Source organism: Gobio gobio, assembly GCF_949357685.1.
Source record: "Gobio gobio genome assembly, chromosome: 7".
Classification (NCBI taxonomy): domain Eukaryota; kingdom Metazoa; phylum Chordata; class Actinopteri; order Cypriniformes; family Gobionidae; genus Gobio; species Gobio gobio.
The window spans coordinates 39,077,419-39,099,762 of record NC_137103.1 but is presented as its reverse complement, the minus strand read 5'-3'; the positions used below and the strand labels follow the sequence as shown (position 1 = coordinate 39,099,762).

The 22,344-nt window shown below is 38.0% G+C and overlaps 2 protein-coding genes across 2 annotated transcripts in view; one reads left to right on the top strand and one right to left on the bottom strand.

Annotated features, from left to right (window-relative positions):
- Positions 1 to 22,344, top strand: part of hpxa (hemopexin a) — a 44,929-nt gene that overhangs the window by 12,748 nt on the left and 9,837 nt on the right. The window contains exons 3-11 of the mRNA XM_079820708.1: positions 1,414 to 1,581; positions 1,721 to 1,881; positions 1,963 to 2,101; positions 4,224 to 4,407; positions 6,944 to 7,068; positions 7,155 to 7,228; positions 7,329 to 7,483; positions 7,590 to 7,785; positions 12,085 to 12,417. Coding sequence (XP_079676834.1) covers positions 1,414 to 1,581; positions 1,721 to 1,881; positions 1,963 to 2,101; positions 4,224 to 4,407; positions 6,944 to 7,068; positions 7,155 to 7,228; positions 7,329 to 7,483; positions 7,590 to 7,785; positions 12,085 to 12,417 — 1,535 coding nt within the window. The remainder of the gene's footprint in view (positions 1 to 1,413; positions 1,582 to 1,720; positions 1,882 to 1,962; positions 2,102 to 4,223; positions 4,408 to 6,943; positions 7,069 to 7,154; positions 7,229 to 7,328; positions 7,484 to 7,589; positions 7,786 to 12,084; positions 12,418 to 22,344) is intronic.
- On the bottom strand, positions 13,964 to 16,136 carry LOC307129135 (uncharacterized protein). Its single transcript, XM_079821333.1, has 5 exons — positions 15,511 to 16,136; positions 15,065 to 15,191; positions 14,578 to 14,698; positions 14,358 to 14,437; positions 13,964 to 14,241 (listed from the first exon to the last, which is right to left on the bottom strand). Exons 1-5 carry the CDS (start codon positions 15,531 to 15,533, stop codon positions 14,146 to 14,148), a joined length of 447 nt encoding a protein of 148 aa, XP_079677459.1. The 5' UTR covers positions 15,534 to 16,136; the 3' UTR covers positions 13,964 to 14,145.

Here is a 22,344-nt window from a genome sequence, read left to right as displayed (position 1 = left end):
AGCCATGTGCTCAAGCACAAGACAAACAAAGAAAGACTAAACAAGGACAAAACAGACAAGACTGTCAGGGCCGACACTTATTAAGAGAAAATATATGTCGTTTTAACGACATAAGATCTCGTTATTACGAGAAAAGATGTCGTTTTTACGACATAAGATCTCGTTTTTACGAGAAAATATGTAGTTAAAACGACATATCTCGTTATTACGACATAACTGAGTGAAGAAAAAAAAATGTGGCAGCAATGCGTCACCGTAGTTTCAGCAAAGTTTTAAGTTGACATACCCTTTCTAATGTCACAACTCAGCAACTCACAACTCAGAATTTCGAGTTTCCTATTTGTAAATACGTTTGCTTTGTCATTCATGTGCTCAGAACTCGTAATTACAATATTTCCAACTCCACTTGAAGGGCATATGCCCGCATGACTGGCATAAAGGTTTCCGCCCCCGAAGAATACTATTAAAAATCATATTAATGTAATACAGCGAATGACAAACGTTTATGTCACGGGCAGTTTATAATTATGTAGCTGTTTAACAACATACCTTCATCTTCTGAAACATTTAAAAAAAAATTGTCTTGCATTTCATAATGAAATTGGACAAGCTCGGTGCGTGAATTTTAATGTGTGCAAAGGATTGTGGGTCATTGGGGGATGTGACTGATACACGGCAGCGGCAATATATTTAATTTACACTATGTAAAAAAAGCAGTATTTTCTTTGCAAGAAAGTTTAAATAGTGGCAGATGCTTTTTACCCCTCAGTGTTGTTGTACATGATATGCAATAATAACATAGTGTAAATTATTATATTTATTACAATTATTAAATGAATGCCGCCTTATTGGGACAAGCCCTCCCTACATAAACACTTTATTATTAAACACACGTTAGACACTTTTTTTCCACTTTTCAAATATTTCTTAATTTATATTGAAAATAAATGCCTTTTCGATCAGATATGCAATGGGAAAAGTCAGTGGAGTAAGTTTGGCAAAAAGGCGGATTTGAACTCTGGTTGATTTGCATCAAAAGTTTGTGCCACACACCTTACCTCTACACTATTGCTACTTTTGACAATCCAGCATCTTCTGTAATTTTGTCTGGTTCAACGTCAGTGGGCGGAGTTAGTATAAATGGGCTCCGCCAACACGGCAGGTTATTTACACTGATGTTACACTTGATGCATCCTTCAAAATATGCTGAAATAAGGATTCAAAACAATGGCCACCTTCCAAGGATGCTTCAAACTGATACAACCTTTGATAGGGTTTCAGCTGTACTGAGATGCTGCCAGAAACACCCAAATTCTTTTTTGAAGAATTGATTCATGTAGTTGGACTTCCCCTTTACTACAATGCAATCTTACCATAATTTAAAAGCTTATGTTCATTTCTTTGTATTCCCAGCGCCAGCAGAAGTGTTTCGGTTCTCTTCTAGTTATGGGGATCACATGGTTCTGCAGAAGGCACCAGCCAAAGCAGTCCTGTGGGGATTTGGACAGACAGGAGCCAAAGTTGTGGTGTCACTGTCTGGATCACACAACGAGTCTGGACACTCTGCTACTGTTATCAATGGTGAGTATCAGTTACACATGTAAAAATGACTCTTGTCATTTCAATCCTGTATGACTTGACTTTCTTCTGAGAAACACAAAAGGTGAAAATTTAATCTGTTTGGAATAATTCAGAACAATGACAGTGGATTGTCTCACAGGTATTTGGCGCACAACTCTCAATCCTGTGGAGGCCGGTGGTCCCTACAACTTGACTGTATCTCAGAATACAACTAACAGCTCAATCACGCTCACAGATGTGCTCTTTGGAGACATCTGGTTATGTAGTGGACAAAGTAACATGGCATTCACTGTTGGTCAAGTGAGTACATTTCTCTTAACTCTTAAAGTTGACATCTTTCAGATGTGGTTAACCCAAAACATGTCTCTTGTTCTTCAAAAGGTGATCAATACAACAGAGGAGCTGGCCATGGCATCTAAGTTTCCTAATGTGAGGATCTTCCAGGCTGCCTTGGAGAAGAGCGAAGAGGAACTAATTGATCTCGCAGGAGTGGAAGTTCCTTGGTCCCGACCAACAGCAGGTGTGACTCATACGGTCGTATGGAAACAAGCTAAAATTATTTGTTGCATTCCCATTTTATCTTAAAGGGTTAGTTCAACCATAAAATTAAAATTCTGTCATTAAAGGTGGAGTAAGTGGCATTTCAAAAATGCTTTAGAAAAGTCTCTCAGGCCGAGTACCAAAACAAACGTATAGCCAATCAGCAGTAAGGGGCGTGTCTACTAATGACGGGGAGAAGAGCGCTCAGTGCACGTCATTATTCAGAAGACACGACACAGGACGGACATTAGCCGAGCGATGACAGAAAGAGAGAGATGGTGGATAAAAAACTGTACAACAAAAGAAGGCTTACGATCAGACAAGAAGTGGGACCCGTGTAAATATCGGATCAGCTTTCCAGCGCTGGAGAGAACTCAAGGAGTGAAGGCCAAGGTTGCTTTATTTCTTCTCGATAGGCGAGTAACATTGATTTTGTTTTGTTTCACAGAACCCTGACTTTTGCTTGAATATGCTCGTGTGTCATGTTCGCTTGCTTGTCCATTTGCGATCGTTTTGTCGTTCACTTCAGCGATGATAAAGACCCATTCATTTCCACACCGTATAAGTCTGGAGCGTCTAAACCTCCTCACTGTCTGTTTCAAGCTTCAGCTCCAAAAGTGTGTTCGAAGAGTAAGATAATACACTCCTAATATATGTTTGTTTCCTTTGGTTCCTCTTTTCGTGATCGATATAACCCTCGAATCTTGTCATAATTGTAATATATTCGTTAGTTGGACTGTCCCACTTCATGAGAACTGTGTTTGTGTTTTTGGGATGGAAGGAATGACTTTTTCACTGAACATTCGACCTGGATTACCATAGTAACACACATTGCTTTCACTTGTTGATGACATCATACCCTCGTCTGGCTGGCACAGCAGATTCCACCGTAGTCGTTGCCTGGGTTACGTATGTGTGAGGCGGAGCTATCAAAATAGGGGCGTGTTTGTTTTGGTGATTTGAAATCAACATCGGTAAACAGAAAGCACTTACCCCACCTTTAATTACTGATCCTACACCACCCACAAATTGAGATATTTTTAATCAAATCTGAGAGCTCTCTGACCCCTTCATAGACAGCAATTTAATTATCGGTACCACTTTCAAGGCCCAGAAAGGTAGTAAAGACATTGTTAAAATAGTCCATGTGACTACAGAGTCAATACAGAGTAGAACCCGGGAGCGCCGCACTGCTGTTACAACATAAACAAGATTGACACAGAAGAGAAGAAATTGTTCAATTGTTCAAGAGAAGAGGAGTTCGTAGGCCGCGCTCCTGTATGTACAATTTTCCACCACAATTATACTCTTTTCAAGGTCTAGCTACGTCATTACTTCAGGTTAAATGATTCTGATTGGCTAAGAGAAAATGGATAATCATTGTACATTTCCACACATGGACTGATAGGCAGAAACATGTCTCCATTGATCAACTGTTGACTGATCTGTAACAAAGAATACTAGCGCACATACAGATACACAGTTGGTCGAGCTCTGACCAGAAACTTTACCAAAACATCCTGATAGCATGTTCTTTCTCTCAGTAAGAGGTGCAGACTATATTTAATGGATGGAAGATGCAAAGAAAAATAAAAGCTTATAGATATAAAATGAATAAAATATAATATAAAATAAATATAAGTAAAAGTAAAAGCAAATCTCATAAGCTTGAAGAAGTTATTCAAATTGAAATATTAAATATATAGTTGGATAAATAATAATTAATACCTTGATTACAATCACGCAACAGATATACATTGAAACGGCAGTGGATTCCAGAATTCACCCCCTTTACAACCTTTCTGGGCCTTTAAAGTGGTAATTACATTGTTGTCTATGGAGGGGTCAGAGCTCTCAGATTTCTTAAAAAAGATCTTCATTTGTGTTCTGAAGATGAACGAAAGTCTTACTGGTTTGGAACCACATGAGGATGCCTTCTTAATGACAGAATTTATTTGGATTTTTTTTCAATTCTAACCCTTCAAGAATGCCTGCTTTTTGTTTCCTTGATGAAAATGAAAACTTGTTAGCAAAAGGCATGCATTAAACTCTACCTTTCCCTGAAGAGAGAGATTAGCAGCTGTTCTTCTTGTCTTTTCAAGAATGGCTTGGTGGAAAGAATTTCAACCATTTCTCTGCAGTTTGCTGGCTCTTTGGTCGCTATCTCTATGAGACACTGAATTATCCCATCGGACTTGTAGAGACGTGTTGGGAAGGCACACCTGTGGAAGCCTGGTCATCCCAGAGGGCACTTGACAAGTGTGGATTGAAGGGATCATTGACCAGGTATAATATTAGCACACCGGGCCACACCCTGTTTTTAAGTTGTGTAATAAAATTCATTTTGATTGGTTTTTTTTTCAAACATTGTCTGGCTATCACCAGACCAAGCTCAATTTAAGATTGAACATTGGTCTGGGGAGTCTGCTCTGTATTTTCTACTGCACAAGAGGCGTGATAAACAAGCATAAATTAAATGACTCTGTACGCAATTGGATTGTCCTTCAACCAATCAGACCACAAGAGGCGTGATCAACGGGCATCGCTTCTCTATCCGTCATCGTGTTAAACCCGCCAATAGCGCACCAGGTGGATAAGCCAGGCTGTGATTGGTTCCCGCAAAAGTGTAACAGAAGCAGTAGAAATGAATGTACAGGTTTCCAGACTGAGTTGCAGGGCGAAATCGAATCCCCGGCAGATCAGGCTGGGTTTACCTAGTCTAATTCAGGACAGTACTAAATAAAAAATAACATGCATTTTGTATGATCTCTTTTATTTCGTTAAAATTATTCACATTTATTCAATCCAAACCTCCATCGCAAGGGCGACTTAAACAGGACGTTTCTCAGTGATACGCCACTCATTTTGACATTTGTGAGATGTTGCAGCAGTAATTCCTCACCATCAGCATTAACAAGAGTATGTCCATCAACAAACCCATGTGAATAATACACTCTTTTTCCAGTATTAATGTGTAAGGTAGGGTTGAGTAGTTATTCAAACAAAGAGAAATACTTTACAGTTCACTTAGGGCTATAGGCAGGATTTTGTGAAAAAGTGAGGTCCCAAATTTTAGGTAGTTAGGGGGGTTCCGGGGAATGCTCCCCCGAGAAAATTTAGATTTCTCTGATCTACATATGTGCATTTTTAATAAGTTGAAGGCCAAAAAATGTATAATAAATAGCTTTCAAAACCATGTCAGTGGGCAGTAGATTATTTGACAATACCCCCCTAAAGATGAGCTTTGACTGTAGTCTTTTCGTTTTCGTCTGTGTCCCTGAAAAGGGTTGGGAACTTTTTTTTTGACCAAAGAGACATCTTGTTCATTTTTTGGTTAATGCATTTTTCCAAAAGAGCCACAGTAAAAAATTATATAAAATTATTATTTTAAAAGCATTTTTTTTTTCAATAAAATGTCAACAGTAGTAATTATTAGGTCCATAACTTAAAACAAACAATTATGCAGCAAACAATAAATAAGTTGCAATATGGAATTAATTGTGCAGGGCTTTCACTGTGAGGTTGACCAACTGATGAGTATAAATCCTCTTCATGTGTGTGAACGCCCACAGTGCTTACATCTACTATGTTTATGTGAATACTCGACTTGGCATTTTGATTTATTTCTGTGTGTATTTGGCCATTTAGGCGCGCAACCGAAGACAAAGGCTAGTATGCTTGTCCGTTTGTCCATGTTGCGCTCGGAGCGCGCGCACAGCATTATGTCAGTAATTCAGTTGTCTTTCGTGACTTATCATGCTTTTATTATTTATTTTATCGTGACACTCGCGAACAGCACCGAACACACAACTTGAATATTATTATCATAAACTTGTCATTAAATTCGGTAGGCTGTACAACAAGGGAATTGTAATTGGCTGCTTTTTTCTGAAGAGAACGGATCTCTGTTGGTGTGTGTGTCTAATCTTTTTATCGATCATGTTAGTAAATGTTAGATATGTTGGTATAGTGTGAGAGACCTGGCGAGCCATAGGTTCCTGACCGCTGCTCCAGCCGTTCGCGGATTTCCATGGTAACTCACTGTTAGAATTGTGACGGTTTTACCTTGATGGCTGTGGGCGCGGTGCTGAACCAGAGAACGCAGCGATTAATGCATTATGACGTCTGATAATTCCATGTAGCCTGTATTTGCCAGGAGACGAACAATAATTAAAGTCTAATGACAATATTTCGTGCTGAAGGAGACAGAGCTGAGCTCCGGTGCGCTCCGGCCCAATTTAACATCTGCAGGTTGTGATTCTGAGGATCAAGCTGGTCCAAATAAACCGGTACTGACCCATCTTTCAAGAGCAAGCATTTTGCGAATCCTGCGTTGAACTCTGAGATTTGAGAAGCAAAATGTAAATCAGTAAAATGACGTTTGAGGGCGGGTCAAGTTGTTCACGGGCGGACAATGTACAACATAGACGGCATTATGCAAATGTGTTTTCTAGTGACGTAGAACCATAACGCAGTGGGATTTCGAATTACAAACGACTCGTATACGCAGTTTAGAGTCTATTCTTCCTTTTGGGAGATAATAACTTTATTTACCGTACACTTATTACTTTGCAGACGGTTTACATCCACAAACAGCTTTATTACACACTGCATAAAAGGGACATAATGAGGATAATGGGGCACTTTAAAATATTATTTTCTTTATTATGAAAACTCCTGTACAGTACGTCACTGACCTTCATAAGTAAATGTGTTTGAATGAATAGTTTGTAAAATACAGTACAATATCAATGACTTGAATTGCTTCTCATTTAACATTCTCAACTTCTGTACCTGAATTGTTCCTTCGTATTTGGAATAGTCCTCCGCCTATGCAAAGTTACCTCTTTGGGAACATCTCTGCTGAATGGACGAGTTCAGTGCTGTGGAATGCCATGATACATCCATTACTCAGCATGACCATAACAGGAGCCATATGGTATCAAGGTAGTACTTCTCAGAATTATAGCCCTTTATAACAATTATAACATGTGCAAAGACTTTATTATTTTTACCTTTGCTCTTTGTCTCAGGTGAGCGTAATGCAGACTACAACATAACTTCATTACATCAAACTAATAGGAGCTGGACGTCATTTGGCTTTGCAGCGAGCAGCACTTGCTTAAATAGCCAGCAATGTAAGGAAAATATCTTAAGACCTATGTGTCATAGCATGAAATTAAATTGCACTTCCATTTCATTTCTAGCTAAGTACAAATCGCAAAAACGATAAGCACGACGGGTTCAGAGAAATACGCTGGCATCAGACAGCAGACTATGGCTTTGCCCCTAATCCGCGCATGAAGAACACCTTTATGGCTGTTGCTATCGACCTACCTGATGAAAAGTCGCCCTGGGGCAGGTGAGGAAGAGCAGAAACTGGTAGTTAAAGTGTTATTCCAATAGTGTAATGAAAGTGCTGGACTCTAACATGCTGATTTGCCTGTTTTTGGTGCGGGGTTCAATAGTATCCACCCAGAGGATAAACAGGATGTGGCATTCAGACTTGTGCTCGGGGCAAGAGCTGTCGCCTATGGGGAGAAGAACGTGTCTTTCCAAGGACCTTTCCCTACTCAGGCCATCCTCAACCAGTCTTTCGTTGGCATTGTGTTTAATCAGGATATCAATGCCATTCTTAATGAGACTGTTGGTGTTTTTTTTGAGGTAAGATAACCTTCAAAAACATTTAAGTACATATTCATTAGAAAATTGTAATTTTAAGAAATATGAATTCAAACAAGGGCTGGTTTTAAAGGGATAGTTCACCCAAAAATGAAAATTACCCCATGATTTACTAACCCTCACCTCAAGTCATCCTAGGTGTATTTGACATTCTTCTTTCAGGCGAACACAATCAGAGTTATATTAAAAATGTTGTGGCTAATCCAAGCATTATAATGGCAGCCCAAAATTTGAAGCCCTACAAAGTGCATCTATTGTAAAAGTACTCCACACGGCTAGATATTTTACTTTGTAAAGTTTTAAATATGGATACACAAACCCATGGCTTCGCTACAGAAGGCCTTTATGAACCCTCATAGCCGTGTGGAGCACTTTTATAATGGATGGATGCACTTTTTTGGGCTTCAAATTTTGGGCTGCAATTCACTGCCATTATAAAGCTTGGATTAGCCAGGACATTTTTAACCCTTAAATGTATGACTGTTTTGCCAAACATTCTTACATATTCGGGTCTTTAGCAACCCGGATCTATATCAAACATGGATAGATCTATACCTGTCGCGATAATATATAAAACTCCTGATATTTGAGTAACAATTACAGAAGAATAAAATAAAACATATTTCGTTACCTTTTGGAGCCTGGAAGGGTTCAGTTTGAGCAGATGTTTTATACCATCACCACTGTCCTCATCAGAACTCATTTCCCAGTACATTCAGCATTGCCCTCATATTTGCGATCTCACGCATATCCTCAAAACTCATTTTCAACGTCTTCAAAATAAACATTTTGATCACTGACAGCTTCCTTCACCAGATCCATCATCAAGTGACAGTGACACTAATATTTGATTGCGTTCAGTATTGTCTCTGCAGTAAATCGCTGAGCCATTTCAAGTTTTGCAGATTATATATTATTGTTTCGTTTTCTATCTGAGGTAAATATGAGTGAAACTTCACTTCATCATTGTCAATCAGACATTGCTACCCTGTGGAACAAAGGTGAATTGCATTATTTCGTCATTATAGATTTATTTATTATTGTGCAGATAAAAAAATGCGTACAATCTTACATACCTCGGGTCGTTAGCGACCCTATACAATTTTGACAAAAAACTAGTGGAAAAACAGGCATTCAATTATAATTTTATAATTATTTTCTTGTTATATTGTTTAAAATGGATTGATTGAGGAATACTAAGAAGGTTGATGTCTAACTTTAAAAAATGAATGAGGAGGAGGGTAGTGAATGAAGTCTCGGGTCGCTAAAGACCCGAGGTATGCATTTAAGGGTTAATATAACTCTGTGTTCGTCTGAAAGAAGAATGTCATACACACCTAGGATGACTTGAGGCGAGGGTGAGTAAATCATGGGGTGATTTTCATTTTTGGGGGAACTAACCCTTTAAAGGAAGGGTAGGCAATGTTTTTTATAAACACTTTTTGTTATACTGATTGAAACACTTATCATCCTGATAGCAATCAATAATAGAAGTGGTCTAAATATTAAAATATGTACATATGTCTTCTGTGGAAGTCTCAGGCCCACAAAATTTAATCCAATCAGTGTATTCGGTCCGAATGCAAAGATAGGCTGTCCCACCTGCCTGTCAACCTTAGTATTTGCATAACAGTAGCCGCCTTTACAGTTCCTACTGAACAACAAGCTTATGTTATGTTCACATCATGTTGTAATTACCGTAATTAAGACATGGCATCCGTGACGTTCTACCCGGAGCTGTTCACATTCTCAGACTTGTGAGTTTCTACAGCAACATTATCAACGGCGAAATAAATCTGCAGTGGTCAGGTGGTACAAAGCAGAGCACATTAAGTTGTTTTCATTCATTATTATTATGGCTGCACGATTAATCGAAATTAAAGGGGTGATGAATTGAGAAATCTACTTTCCTTTGAGCCTTTGATATATAAAAGTTCATTGTGATTATAAGAATATCCTGTAAGTTTCAGAGCTGAACACGTCCTTGTTAGTCAAAGAAAAGCTTTTATAGACACCAGGCCCAGAAAACGAGAGATCTCAGAATATGTCAATCACTGACGTCATAGAATGCAGAAGCACCGCCTCAAGCCCGCACACCGACTGGGGGCATTGCGCGTTTGTTCGCTTCATTTCACCGCGGAATTGATTGTGAACAAGATAGAGGTCGAGACTGGATTTGCAGACATTGAGAATATTGAGATTAAAACACAATGCTGTGCCTTCTATATTGGATCCAACAGGAATGGTGCAACACACTTATGTGAGTAAAACATGTTATTTTATGTGTTAGTATTGCATTGTTACAGATCGTTTGATATCTATTGATTACACACCTTAGCAGGCGGTCACAGACTTGTAATGCCAGTGCTCGCAAAGCCCAACGTCCGGGGACTATGTGTTTTTCAGATGGGCTATAGTGAAATAACATTCCTTTCTTGCGTGCGTGTGTGTGTGTACTAGGGGTGGGAGAAAAGGTTGATGCATTGATGTATCGCGATTCGTTATCTAACGATTCAGAATCGATTCTCAAAAATTCAGAATCGATTCTGTGTTCAATTCAAACGGCCACTTCACCACTGTGCGTGCGCGCGCAGCCACTGGCCAAACAGAAAAACCCGTTGATAGGCGAACGTTCATATGCTGGTGAATTGGCTTCGTTTAAGATAAAATGGACAAATTACGACCTGCTCAGGGGCGTCGCACCAGTGGGGACACTTTTCCCAGTGAGAGGGTTCAACACCCGCACTTTTTATGCAGTTTTTCCGCAGTTTTGCACAAACGCCTTACAGCAGTCGCTTCTCCGTTTCACTGGCCGCTCTGTGTCTGCGCTCGCTGCGGCTGATGCTTATTAAATGCAAAGTTTTTAATTTCAAAAGCATTTCTAAAGTCAGTTCATATTTCCAACAAACGAAATTCTGAGCCTAAATAACGAAGTGGTGCTCAAGTAGGCTATAAGGCGCTTTCCTTGCCATTAATGCTTAATAACACTCCTATCCCGGTGGCCGGGATATAAACCTACCAACATCCGTGGAATAATTTTTGGAATGACTTATCGAATATTGCTGAACTACTGCACAATGTTTCAAAGCTTGGCAAATTTTCTCATGCGAGATGTTATGCGCACACACTGAATTTGGCTTCTCAGCGAGCGCTAAAGTTGTTTTTCGTCTGCATTAGCCTATGTTTTAAATATTTTTTTGTGGCTCTAACCAAAGTAAACTTTTTTTGGCTTTAAAGACATTTTTTGTTAAAATGTTCTAAAGAAACTGAAAAATTGTCACAGTTGCAAATTGAGATATGTTTATTCTTAATGATTATTCTTTGCAATTGTATATATGGCTTACTATGTTTCATTAGAGCTTGTTAATCTTGAACATAACTTTGTAAATAAAATAAAAGTATTGAAAACAATCTTCATAATCATTTTTAATATGGCAATACTGTCAAACAGATATTCTAACTATAAACAAAACACATATTAGCTCCAATTTTGGTTAAAATGTAAAGTTCATGTATTTGCACAGCAGGATAATTAGTTTAAAAAATGTATGTTAAGAATCGTTTTGGGAATCGGATCGTTACTCCCAGAATCGGGTCGAAACGTTAAGTCCCTTAAGATTCCCACCCCTAGTGTGTACGGTTCGTGGTTATATTCACTGTTGATCGGGCCGGCCAAGTAATACAGAAATAACATTCCAATCAATCGCGGGTGGATGAGAGATGAATCATTGTGTTTGTTTGATAAAGATATTTTTCGAGCCCTGTGAGCGTTTCTCCAGACACTTTCAAAACAATCCCCACATGTACTGAGGGAGCTGAAGCTCATTAAATATGCAAATCGTATCCAATCCTAGCCGTGGGCGTTTACTTCCAAGTCTTCTGTGCGGCACGCCCATCAAAACCGACCGTTTTTCAGAGAGCCTCAAAACCAAGGCAGAATATATTGAATGCAAAAAACACACAAACGTCATTAGTTGACCTCAGACAACAGTATAACATTTTTTAAAAAGCCAGTTGATGACCCCTTTAAACCGCACGCAATTTGGCCAAGGTTGCTGCTCCATCTGAAAGCCAGAGGGCGCTCTTCTGCAGAAACTACAAATATGTGTTTTGCAGACTGGAGGTGTGGCTTAGGAGAGAGAGATCTGAAGGGAGGGTGGGGTCTTATGCTTTCAAAGCTAGCTTGCTATTGCTAGCCTCTCTGAAATTGCCTTCCCTACCATTATGAGAATGCTACTGTTGAACTAACCTTCCTTGACTGTATTTTTTTTTCTGCCGTAGATCTGCTGCTCTGAGGATGAAAAGTGTGGATCAGATGACAAATGGTTGCCTGCTCCCATTATCAAACAAGGTTTAAATTATGTCTTATTATCTACACCAGCGTGTCCAGCTGCTTCTATTACTGCGGTGCGTTATCTCTGGACAGACTGGCCCTGTAAATTTAAAGCCTGCCCCATCTACAGCTCTAATGGACTCCTACCTGCACCACCGTTCATCCTGGCCATAACAAAAAGTAGCCCGGCTCCGCCCTCCTACGTACTTCCGCTCAATTTTCATTTTCCTTCAGTACTACGTCTGGGACTGCGGTGTATGTGTGGCGAGGTGATGGATCAGGTAAATTACAGTTACACTTACGAGGAAAAGTATAATTAAATGAAAAGCAGACTACGCCACCCCGTTTCACTACACGGAGAAATTTATACAAGACACGCTGGTTCGTGACCACAGACGACAAGAGACGTGGATCAAAATACAAAAAAACTCTTTTTTTATTTTCTCAACAATAATTTAATATATAAAAACTTTGAGGTAGACAAAAGTTTTGCACTGTTAGGTGTGCACCAGGCCAGAAATAAAGAAAAACAAAAATAAAAAAACAAAAACACTTTTGGGGCTGAGGCTTGCCAGCAGGGAGCTAGCTGGACAGTGAGTGTCCTAAGGTCACACCACTCATCAAATTCCACTCCACACAACACAACACTCACACTCACTAGGTGAAAGACACACAGGTGCCCACGGCAAAACACTCTGTGAAGGAACCACCACCAAAAGAGGACAGACAGCTAGCTCCTCTGCACAGGGCGGGCCTTCAGCTCCTGAAAGAAACAAAAACACAATATAATACACCTTCACAGTTGGCTGCAAACTTATGAAATTACTGAGCACAGTAGTTAGCCTGGCTGGTGGTGAACTAGAAAGTTCACAATGTGGCCACGTTACAACAGCCAAAGGCTATGAACAAAAATGAAATGAACCACACAAAAACACAATTAAACATTAAATCACAGAAATCAAAACCAGGCTTACAAAACAGAAAAATGTTGCTCACTTCACAATCTTTGAGGAACACACAGAGCAAAGGGCTCAAGGATAACCAAACGGCTGGTGGTTATACATTAAGTGAGGCTAAATTATACCATCACATGCAGCTAACGTACGTCATGCATGGACGGACGGCTCTGAAGCTAGCCACACACTAGTACAACAAGCATTTAAAACCATATCCAGATGCAAAGTAAGCTAACACAAACAAATAATGAATCACGATGATCAGTGATATTAAATGGCAGCAGAAAACAACAGTGCCGTCTTAGCGACGTTATCAATGGAGCATTTTGCCTCCAGTCCACAGTGATGAACTGGCATGAAGTTGGTTTGACGTTTGACGTTTGATATTCGCAAATTTAGGGACCGTCTCTAAAGTTGCATACGACATTGGTATGCAAGTTTCAAACTTCTATAACATTTGAAGGGAATAATTTACAGTCATAAATCCAACTGTACAGTGTTCATCCAGGTGTCGGCTATCATGCACATCTTTTATATTTTTGATTTATATTAAAATATACTGTCAAATCATACTTAAATATTGCTGTTTTTCACTACTGTATATTGGCTCATACATAAATATGTCATAATCTAAAGCTCAATAACATTTGAAGGGAATCATTTACAGTCATAAATCCAACTGTACAGTGTTCATCCAGGTGTGGGCTATCATGCGCATCTTTTATATTTTTGATTTATATTAAAATATACTGTCAAATCATACTTAAATATTGCTGTTTTTCACTACTGTATATTGGCTCACACATAAATATGTCATAATTTACCAAAAAGGAACAAAACAATTATACATTTCTTAATAATGAAATCGAACAGATTACACAAACATTTTATTATCTCAAATTAGTATTTTCTTCATTTTATTTTCTGTCAGCTGGCCACCAATATAACTGACAAAAATTATGTTTTTGATTGCAAAACATGTGGGGAACTGTGTACAATATTTGAATAAAGACAGATTGGCAGTTGGAATGAAATAACTTATTTACATAAAGATCATTTCCATTCAACCTTCTGAGCCTTCTTGAACTGTCTCTTAGACATGGAAAGGCATGCCACATGGAACCACCTCTGACACCGATGACATTCAATCTGGGAAGAAAAAAATATCTCATCAAATGTATTAGTAATACATTTCTTTCTTTGTGCTGTTACATATATAAGTATGGCCATAACATGTTTTTTATTATCAATGCAACATTACCCACCCAAAACGTTTTTGCTGGATCATCATGGGATTTTGAGGCATCAGCAGCACAGACTGAGCAATAATTCTCTTTCTTGAACACTGAAAACATACAGTTATAGCTGTGTTGGCAAATGATACATATATTAATGTGATATTAATGGTACATATTTCTAAAAAAAAACCCTCTATATACCATAATCTAAATGACAGCTATTTTTTTTGTATTAGAAATAACTTACCTGAGGTTTTTAGAAGTTCCTCTGCCATTGCCAGTCGCAGTTGTTCTAGTTTCTCCTTGGATATGTCTAAGCTCAAATTGCAAGGGATGTTTGGGAAAGCATCAACAACTTGCTTTGCCATCTATATAAAACAAGATAAGTTAATTTTTTTTCTGTCTCAGGGATGATTCACCACATCAGCCATGCATAGAAAAAGAAATAAAATAAAAACATGCATAAATGATATGCAGGACTCTGTTCACAAATTCTGCATTGAACAAACATTAAAGAGTCTAAGCCTCCACACAAGATTCTGCTCTGATCCTTCTTGTATATGTAGCCTTATTCTTGTACCGGCCCATTTGTTATTTTAGTACAATCTATTGATCTTATAAGACTGACTCATATCAGCATTCTTCTCCATAAATTTATAAGAATTATGTCAGAGTTTAGCCCAAATAAGAACTTGTTTTTCTTCATGTTGTACAATTAAATGAGGAAAACCAACCTGCATGACAAACACTCCGCAGCTGTACCAGTCTTGTTGCAATGAATGGTTCATTTTTCCGCCATTCCATTTTATGTCCACCCAGTCATTTTTACTGAGAGAATTTCTTGTCATCTTGAAGTACTCTCTGGGCACAGTAAACAAATAAAATGAATATTCTTCATGTAAATAGCCTTTTTATTACTCTTACTGTTTTAAGTCTAAATGTAGAAAAAGATGCATCCGTTGCTTCTCAGTGAGTGTTTAATTTCCTGGCTCATATGATATTTTTCTGATCATATCCCCACTGAAACTTTTAAATTAAGAGACCCAATATGTTAGCCAATTTAAATGAATGTGCTGCATTTGCTTTCTCTGTTATATTATTACAAACACAAAATGTGTGAGAGAAAAAAATGTTTTTGTTACACGTTGTAGGTACAGTATATAAAAAGCAAAAATGTTGCCGAAATCTCCAGGCTGCATACATGGATTTAGCTTCTTCATCATGTCCTTCTGGGTCTACCACAAACACCTGACTGGATGCTGCATGGAAATACTGTGCAAGATGAAAAATTATTATAATAATTAAAAAAAGTATCTAGAATTAAACTACAAAACAAAGTTTGTAGAAAAACTGATTTGAAAAAGTCTGGTCTGAAAGTTTGGAAGGATGGATGGATGGATGGATTCATTCATTCATTTATTTAGTGATTTAAAAAACAAAAACAATCAAATTATGGTCATTTTCTATAGAATAGAGTATACAACATGTCATGTATATTAAAAAAGGCCTATGAAATGTATTCACCAAAAACACCCAATGATTCTGGTTGAGATTCAGGAAACTTATAATTCCCTCATAGTCATCAAAGTTCACCTGTATTTTAAAAATAAAAAGGCATTACATTTAACATCTTAATCTTTTAATGATTATAAAAAAATATAATTTTTTACCTTTGAGAGACTATGTCTCCGTACTTGATCTCTTTCACCATTAATTATGACATTTGCTGTGAAGTGATCTAGTACTTAAATCCTATGTCCATGGTCACTGTTGTTCGCCAACACTTGAAAATAGCATTGCATTGTCTAAGAACAAAAGCCCAGACATAAACTTGATTAGATAAATGTAAAAAAAAGAAAAAGAAAAAAACAAATGGTCACAACAAACTTTGATTTTGGTTTGAGAAAGCTCACCAGAATGACCAGATTGTTTGAAAAAGATTTAAAAGCGTGAAGTTTGAAGGTTTTCAGTTAGAATTTTTTTAATCTGTTTTTAACTTTACATTTTTTAAGGGAGTTTTTTCCAGTTTTGATTGCCATTTTCAGATCATATGGATTCAAAAAGGAGGAGGAGACAGAATTATACAATTTTGTCTCATAATAATAATAATAATAATAATAATAATAGTGTTTCAGTAGGTTGGCTTTCTCGAAACCAACCTAATCAATTACCGTGCAGTTTTTCTCAGTTGCTTTGGCATATTTCTCAAATAATCCTTAAAATTTGCAAAACATTAAGTTAATTTCTCGGAACAATTTGTACAAACAGCACAACATATTGGATTACTTGCAAAAGCCTGTGATTAAAACTGTATTTTACCTGTATGGCATATATCAATTTTAACAGTACAAATGAACAGATTAATGAATATGGGAGATTGATTGCACAAGACTGGACAGGATTCATTTGTAGTATTAAGATCACAACATGCATACCATATTACAGTACAGTGCACACTGGGCCTCATTTCACCAGAAATGTGCATACACCCATGCCTTATCTACCCCTTCCTCTGTTTTCTGCTCTGTCTATATATATATATGCCTTCTAGTTGAAGATTCATGACATGCATGTTTGAGCAGTTTTAGAGAACTGGCTGTGTCATTGGTTGATCTAATGCTTTTACCCCTGAACACTTAGAAATGTATACATAATATATTTTTCACATTATGATAACTAGGTCAACCATTTTGCATTTAACGACTTATGCGATGAACTAATGACTGGATGCTTTGAGGGGTAAGACTATTCAACAGAGAACCATTTAATACATTTTGAGCAACGTGGCATTAGCAATTGTAGGAAATGCAGACAATTGTACATAATCAATAGCATGAATTTACCAAAGCATTTTAATTTTGTTAAAAAAAAATGAGAAACTGCTTTTATGATGTGCACAAGTGACTAGGTAATGTGGTGGTTGAACAAATAGTTTTGAGATTTTCAGCTCTGATCTGAGAAATGTGCCAAAGTGAATGAGAAAAACTGTAAAAGCAAAGCATTTCCCAAAAGTTTTTTTTTCTCACCTCCCCTGCCAGCCATTTATGTGGCTGGAGTGTTTTCAGCTCTGAATGATGCAGGATAAAGGACCTTTTTTTGTCCTTTGACTGTGTGATGGCAATGACAATCTCACATGCTTTCTTGGACCACAGAGATTGGATCTGTAATGCGATATTTGAATTTAATACTAAATGTACTATGAGTTAATGTAAACAAAAGCGTAATTACATGATTGAGAATTTCATTGTACCTGGGCTGATGTATCATCTGAATGATCCTCAGGCACTGCTGGTCTTTCAGATGTTGATTTCTTGTCCCATTGCTCCTCAACTTGAGAAAGACTATCAAGATTTTGCATCATCTGATGGATGGATGGATGGATGGATGGATGGATCGATGGATGAGTTAATGTAAACAAAAGCTACATGATTAGGAATTTTATTATACCTGTGCTGTCGTATCCTCTGAATGATCCTTGGGTATTTTCTTTGTCCTGTGTCTTTTTGGTTGAGGCACTGCTGGTCTTTCAGATGTTGATTTCTTGGCCCATTGTTCTTGAGAAAGACTATCAAGATTTTTCATCATCATCTGATGGATGGATGGATGGATGGATGGATGGATGAATAGATAGATAGATAGATAGATAGATAGATAGATAGATAGATAGATAGATAGATAGATAGATAGATAGATAGATAGATAGATAGATAGATAGATAGATAGATAGATAGATAGATAGATAGATAGATGAGTTAATGTAAACAAAAGCTTTATTTACATGATTGAGAATTTCATTATACCATGGCTGATGTATCCTCGGAATGATCCTCAGGTATTTTCTTTGTCTTGCGTCTTTTTGGTTGGGGCACTGCTTCTGGTGGATCAAAATACTTTGAACAACGCTTTGCAGATCTTTCAGATATGGATCTTTTGGCCCATTGCTCCTCTTGCTGGTCAATGGTCTGTTGCTTGGGAGATGCACTTTGAGACTGACAATCAATGCTATGCATCATCTGATGTTGTGTATATCTTCCTTGCAGAGAGTTAAACATCTTTGTAATGAAATCTGCAGGCCGCAGGAACTTCTTTCGATGTAAAATGTGATTCTTTACAATTGAGAACCACTGCTCCACATGGCAATTTGTCTCCCTTGTTTTGATTTCTTTGTTGGTCTCTTTGGCGTATCTGCTCAGGTCCCCAAGCAATATGCCACTCCAAAGGGGAAAAATTCCCATATAGTTCTTTATGAGGACATTCATGATCCCTGGGCAGTAGAAGTCATTATTTATGTCACTCTCTGTCTCTGCACACCTGCCCTTTTCTAGAAGACTGTTGAACACATGTGTGAAGGGAGATTTGCCACATATTGTCCTGATGTTGCTCGAACTCTCCATATCTTCTGCGTACGGTGGAAGTGTTTCAACCATTGTAGTAGGTTTGGACTTTAGGATCTTTTGGTCCAGTGTGTTTTTTGCCTCCATAACTTTTTTTGAATTGTTTGCTGATGTGAACAACACAGCCATATCTTCAAAGATGTGAAGCGCTTCCTGTAGGGTGGAACTGTTAAGTAGAAGACCAAAAGAGTATGTGGCATATTTCTTCACAGCATGGTCACCAGTTTCCTTTGAAAAGGCTTGTGTTATAGCCTTTATAATGTGAGATGAACAGAGATGGAGCACTGTGAAATTCACTGCATCTGCACTTTTCACTTTTTGGCTGACAATTAAATGTGCTCTGTTTATATAGGATGAGACACTTTCTTTATTGAAGGCCAGGAGGACACTACCAATGAGTGCCCAGCTAAAATCAGTCTCAACCTGGTGGACCTTCCGTGTCGTTATCTGACTTAGATGTCTCAGTGTTTCCATCTGCCAAAATGTGAGAGTTGGTATGGAGTGCTGGTTAGATATTAGCTCAGACACAGGAATGGGTGGTTTATCCTTCCCCTTTCCAGGGAGAACAAGGGCATAATAAAGGATTCTTTTGTTTTGGTTGGGAATCCTTGACATGACGCTGCCTGTAGCATCTAGATGCAATGTGACTGGGGGTGAGTTTTTTAAATGCTCTGCCAGTATTTCTAGACCACAATCTGTATACAAGTGGACACCAAATGGGTCCACTTGTAAGTGTTGAATGTAACCTGCCACTTGAGAGGCAGTACCACTGCACTCCTTCATTATCTTCTGACAGAGCATCATCTCCATTATAATATCATCATGGAGTCTAGTGCTTTTCCTAACTTCACTGGATATTACTCTTAGGACATCCATAGTAAGGCATCTGGAGATGTTTCCGGCCAAGATCTCATCTGGTGGTGTGCTTCTCAGTGATTCATAGTAGTGCTGACTTACTCCTTTTGCTATTGTTGCAGCAATTTTTCCTCTTTTAGTGAATTTTGCATTTCTGAATTTAAATTCTTTATCCTTGTGGGTCACATCACCAATTCGCATGACATGTATGTCAATATGCTTCTGGAATGGTTTGGGCTTTGTTTTAATTGTAAACTTGTATTTTGCTGAGCAATCATTAAAGACACAGACAGCAAGTGCCCTGAAATAAGGTGCTCTTTTTTTATGACTTTTCCGGCATTTTACATGCTGATACTTGAATGAAAGGACACAGCAAGGATTTACTTTGGTGAACGCTTCATAAAAGACATCTGTCCAGGGCTTTTGTAACTGAGTTGAGTCTGCGTTTGGCTTTATTTTTTTCCAACTACTTGTTTTTATGGTCACCACAAAATGTTTTGGTCCTGGTCTTGTTTTCCTCAAGTTTCCGGTGTCTGACTTATCGTTATTTACATCTTTATCAGCATTGTTATGGTTCCTGTCTCCAGCCTCATCTTCCCTGTCACAGGAATAATCATTGTCCCTGCTTTCCTCTGTGCCACTCAGCTTACTGTGCCTTGAATTTGCATCATCACCCTCATCTTCATCTGCAGTGTTGTGTCTGTCTCCAGCCTCATCTTCCCTGTCACAGGAATAATCCTTGTCCCTGCTTTCCACCTGGATGAACACTGTACAGTTGGATTTATGACTGTAAATTATTCCCTTCAAATGTTATTGAGCTTTAGATTATGACATATTTATGTGTGAGCCAATATACAGTAGTGAAAAACAGCAATATTTAAGTATGATTTGACAGTATATTTTAATATAAATCAAAAATATAAAAGATGTGCATGATAGCCCACACCTAGATGAACACTGTACAGTTGGATTTATGACTGTAAATGATTCCCTTCAAATGTTATTGAGCTTTAGATTATGACATATTTATGTATGAGCCAATATACAGTAGTGAAAAACAGCAATATTTAAGTATGATTTGACAGTATATTTTAATATAAATCAAAAATATAAAAGATGTGCATGATAGCCGACACCTGGATGAACACTGTACAGTTGGATTTATGACTGTAAATTATTCCCTTCAAATGTTATTGAGCTTTAGATTATGACATATTTATGGTGAATCACCTGTCAACAACATTGTATCTGCTGCCTTTACACCTAAGGCTAAGTTACAGACATACGCCACCCAGTGTTAAACAACGGAATTACAACCCAAATACAAAACAGCATTTTGGCTCTAACAACAACATATTTAAGAGATCAAGATTTGGGGTTTTGGTAAGGATAAAACTGGGTCAGATTAGTAGGGTTAATATCACAAAATAAATGGGCAGCTGTTTCTTCAACAAGCCCACAAAATTAACAAGTTTAATCAATATTAAGATATTTATAGATCGATGAATTAACAGACATCCCAACCTGAAAAAAGTCCTTTCAGGGAGGTATCCCGAAGACCCTGTCTCGCATGCGAGCTCTTGCTCGCTCTAGATTGCGGGAGAATTTAACTAATTAGCGGACATCAGGGAGCCGCTATCAATATGCGGGAGACTCCCGGAGCTTCCGGGAGACTTGGGATGTCTGAATTAAACCTGTCACTCGTCTTTCAAGTTGTTGCGCTTGAGATAACGTCGTAGGTCACATGATAACGTCAACATGGCGCATAAAGTGCGGATCGCATTCATACTTAACGAGATCAGGCAATATAGTACCTACTCTTTTAGAGCTCGTTAAGTAAGTACTTATTGAAAATGAGTATCTACTCAATGAGTATGCGGCTTCGAACGCAGCCACAATGTAGAAATGAAATGTACGAGAGTCTGGTAAAACCAGGCTAAACAAAAAGGGCCGTTGCAGTGAATGTAATGTCAGAGAATGTGTTTGACAATAATGTTTATTTAGAAAGACATTTATGTGAACAATAAACTGAACTTTAAAACAATAATAATGTTTGTTTGATAAAGTCCTACTTTTGCTGAAATTGTATTTATTTTAAGGATAGCATACATATTTTTACATTTATTTTTGTTTGCTGTATAGGTTTTTAATCAATAGAGGTACTGTTCAAGTCAAGTCAACTTTATTTATATAGCGCTTTTAACAATGCAGATTGTTTCAAAGCAGCTTCACGGTGTTAAACTGGAAAATAATGCAAAAGAATTTGATTCGGCCATCTAGCCATTCTGGAGAAAACGGTGATGTCATCAGTTCATTTCAATTATCATATGTGGGCATTAGATCAGTGATTAGATCAGTCATTTAGTTTATATGGTTAATTTAGTTTACTAATTAGATTTATTTGGATATTTAGTTGAAAATGTAGTGTCCCCAACTGAGCAAGCCAAGCCAAAGGCGACAGTGGCAAGGAAACCAAAACCCCGTCAGGTGACCTAATGGAGAAAAATAAACCTTGGGAGAAACCAGGCTCAGTTGGGTGCCAGTTCTCCTCTGGCCAACGAACAAACAGTGTATGATTATTAATCTGGCAACTTTACAGGTCATAGGTCATATTAGATCGGAATATTCGAAAGATCGGAGGCAACACGCCGGAGACGGGTTTATTGAGGATGATGTGTTGATTAAACATTTATTAAATTGCAATATTTTCGAAAGATCGGAGGCAACACGCTGGAGACGGGTTTATGAAGAGTAAAATATTTAAT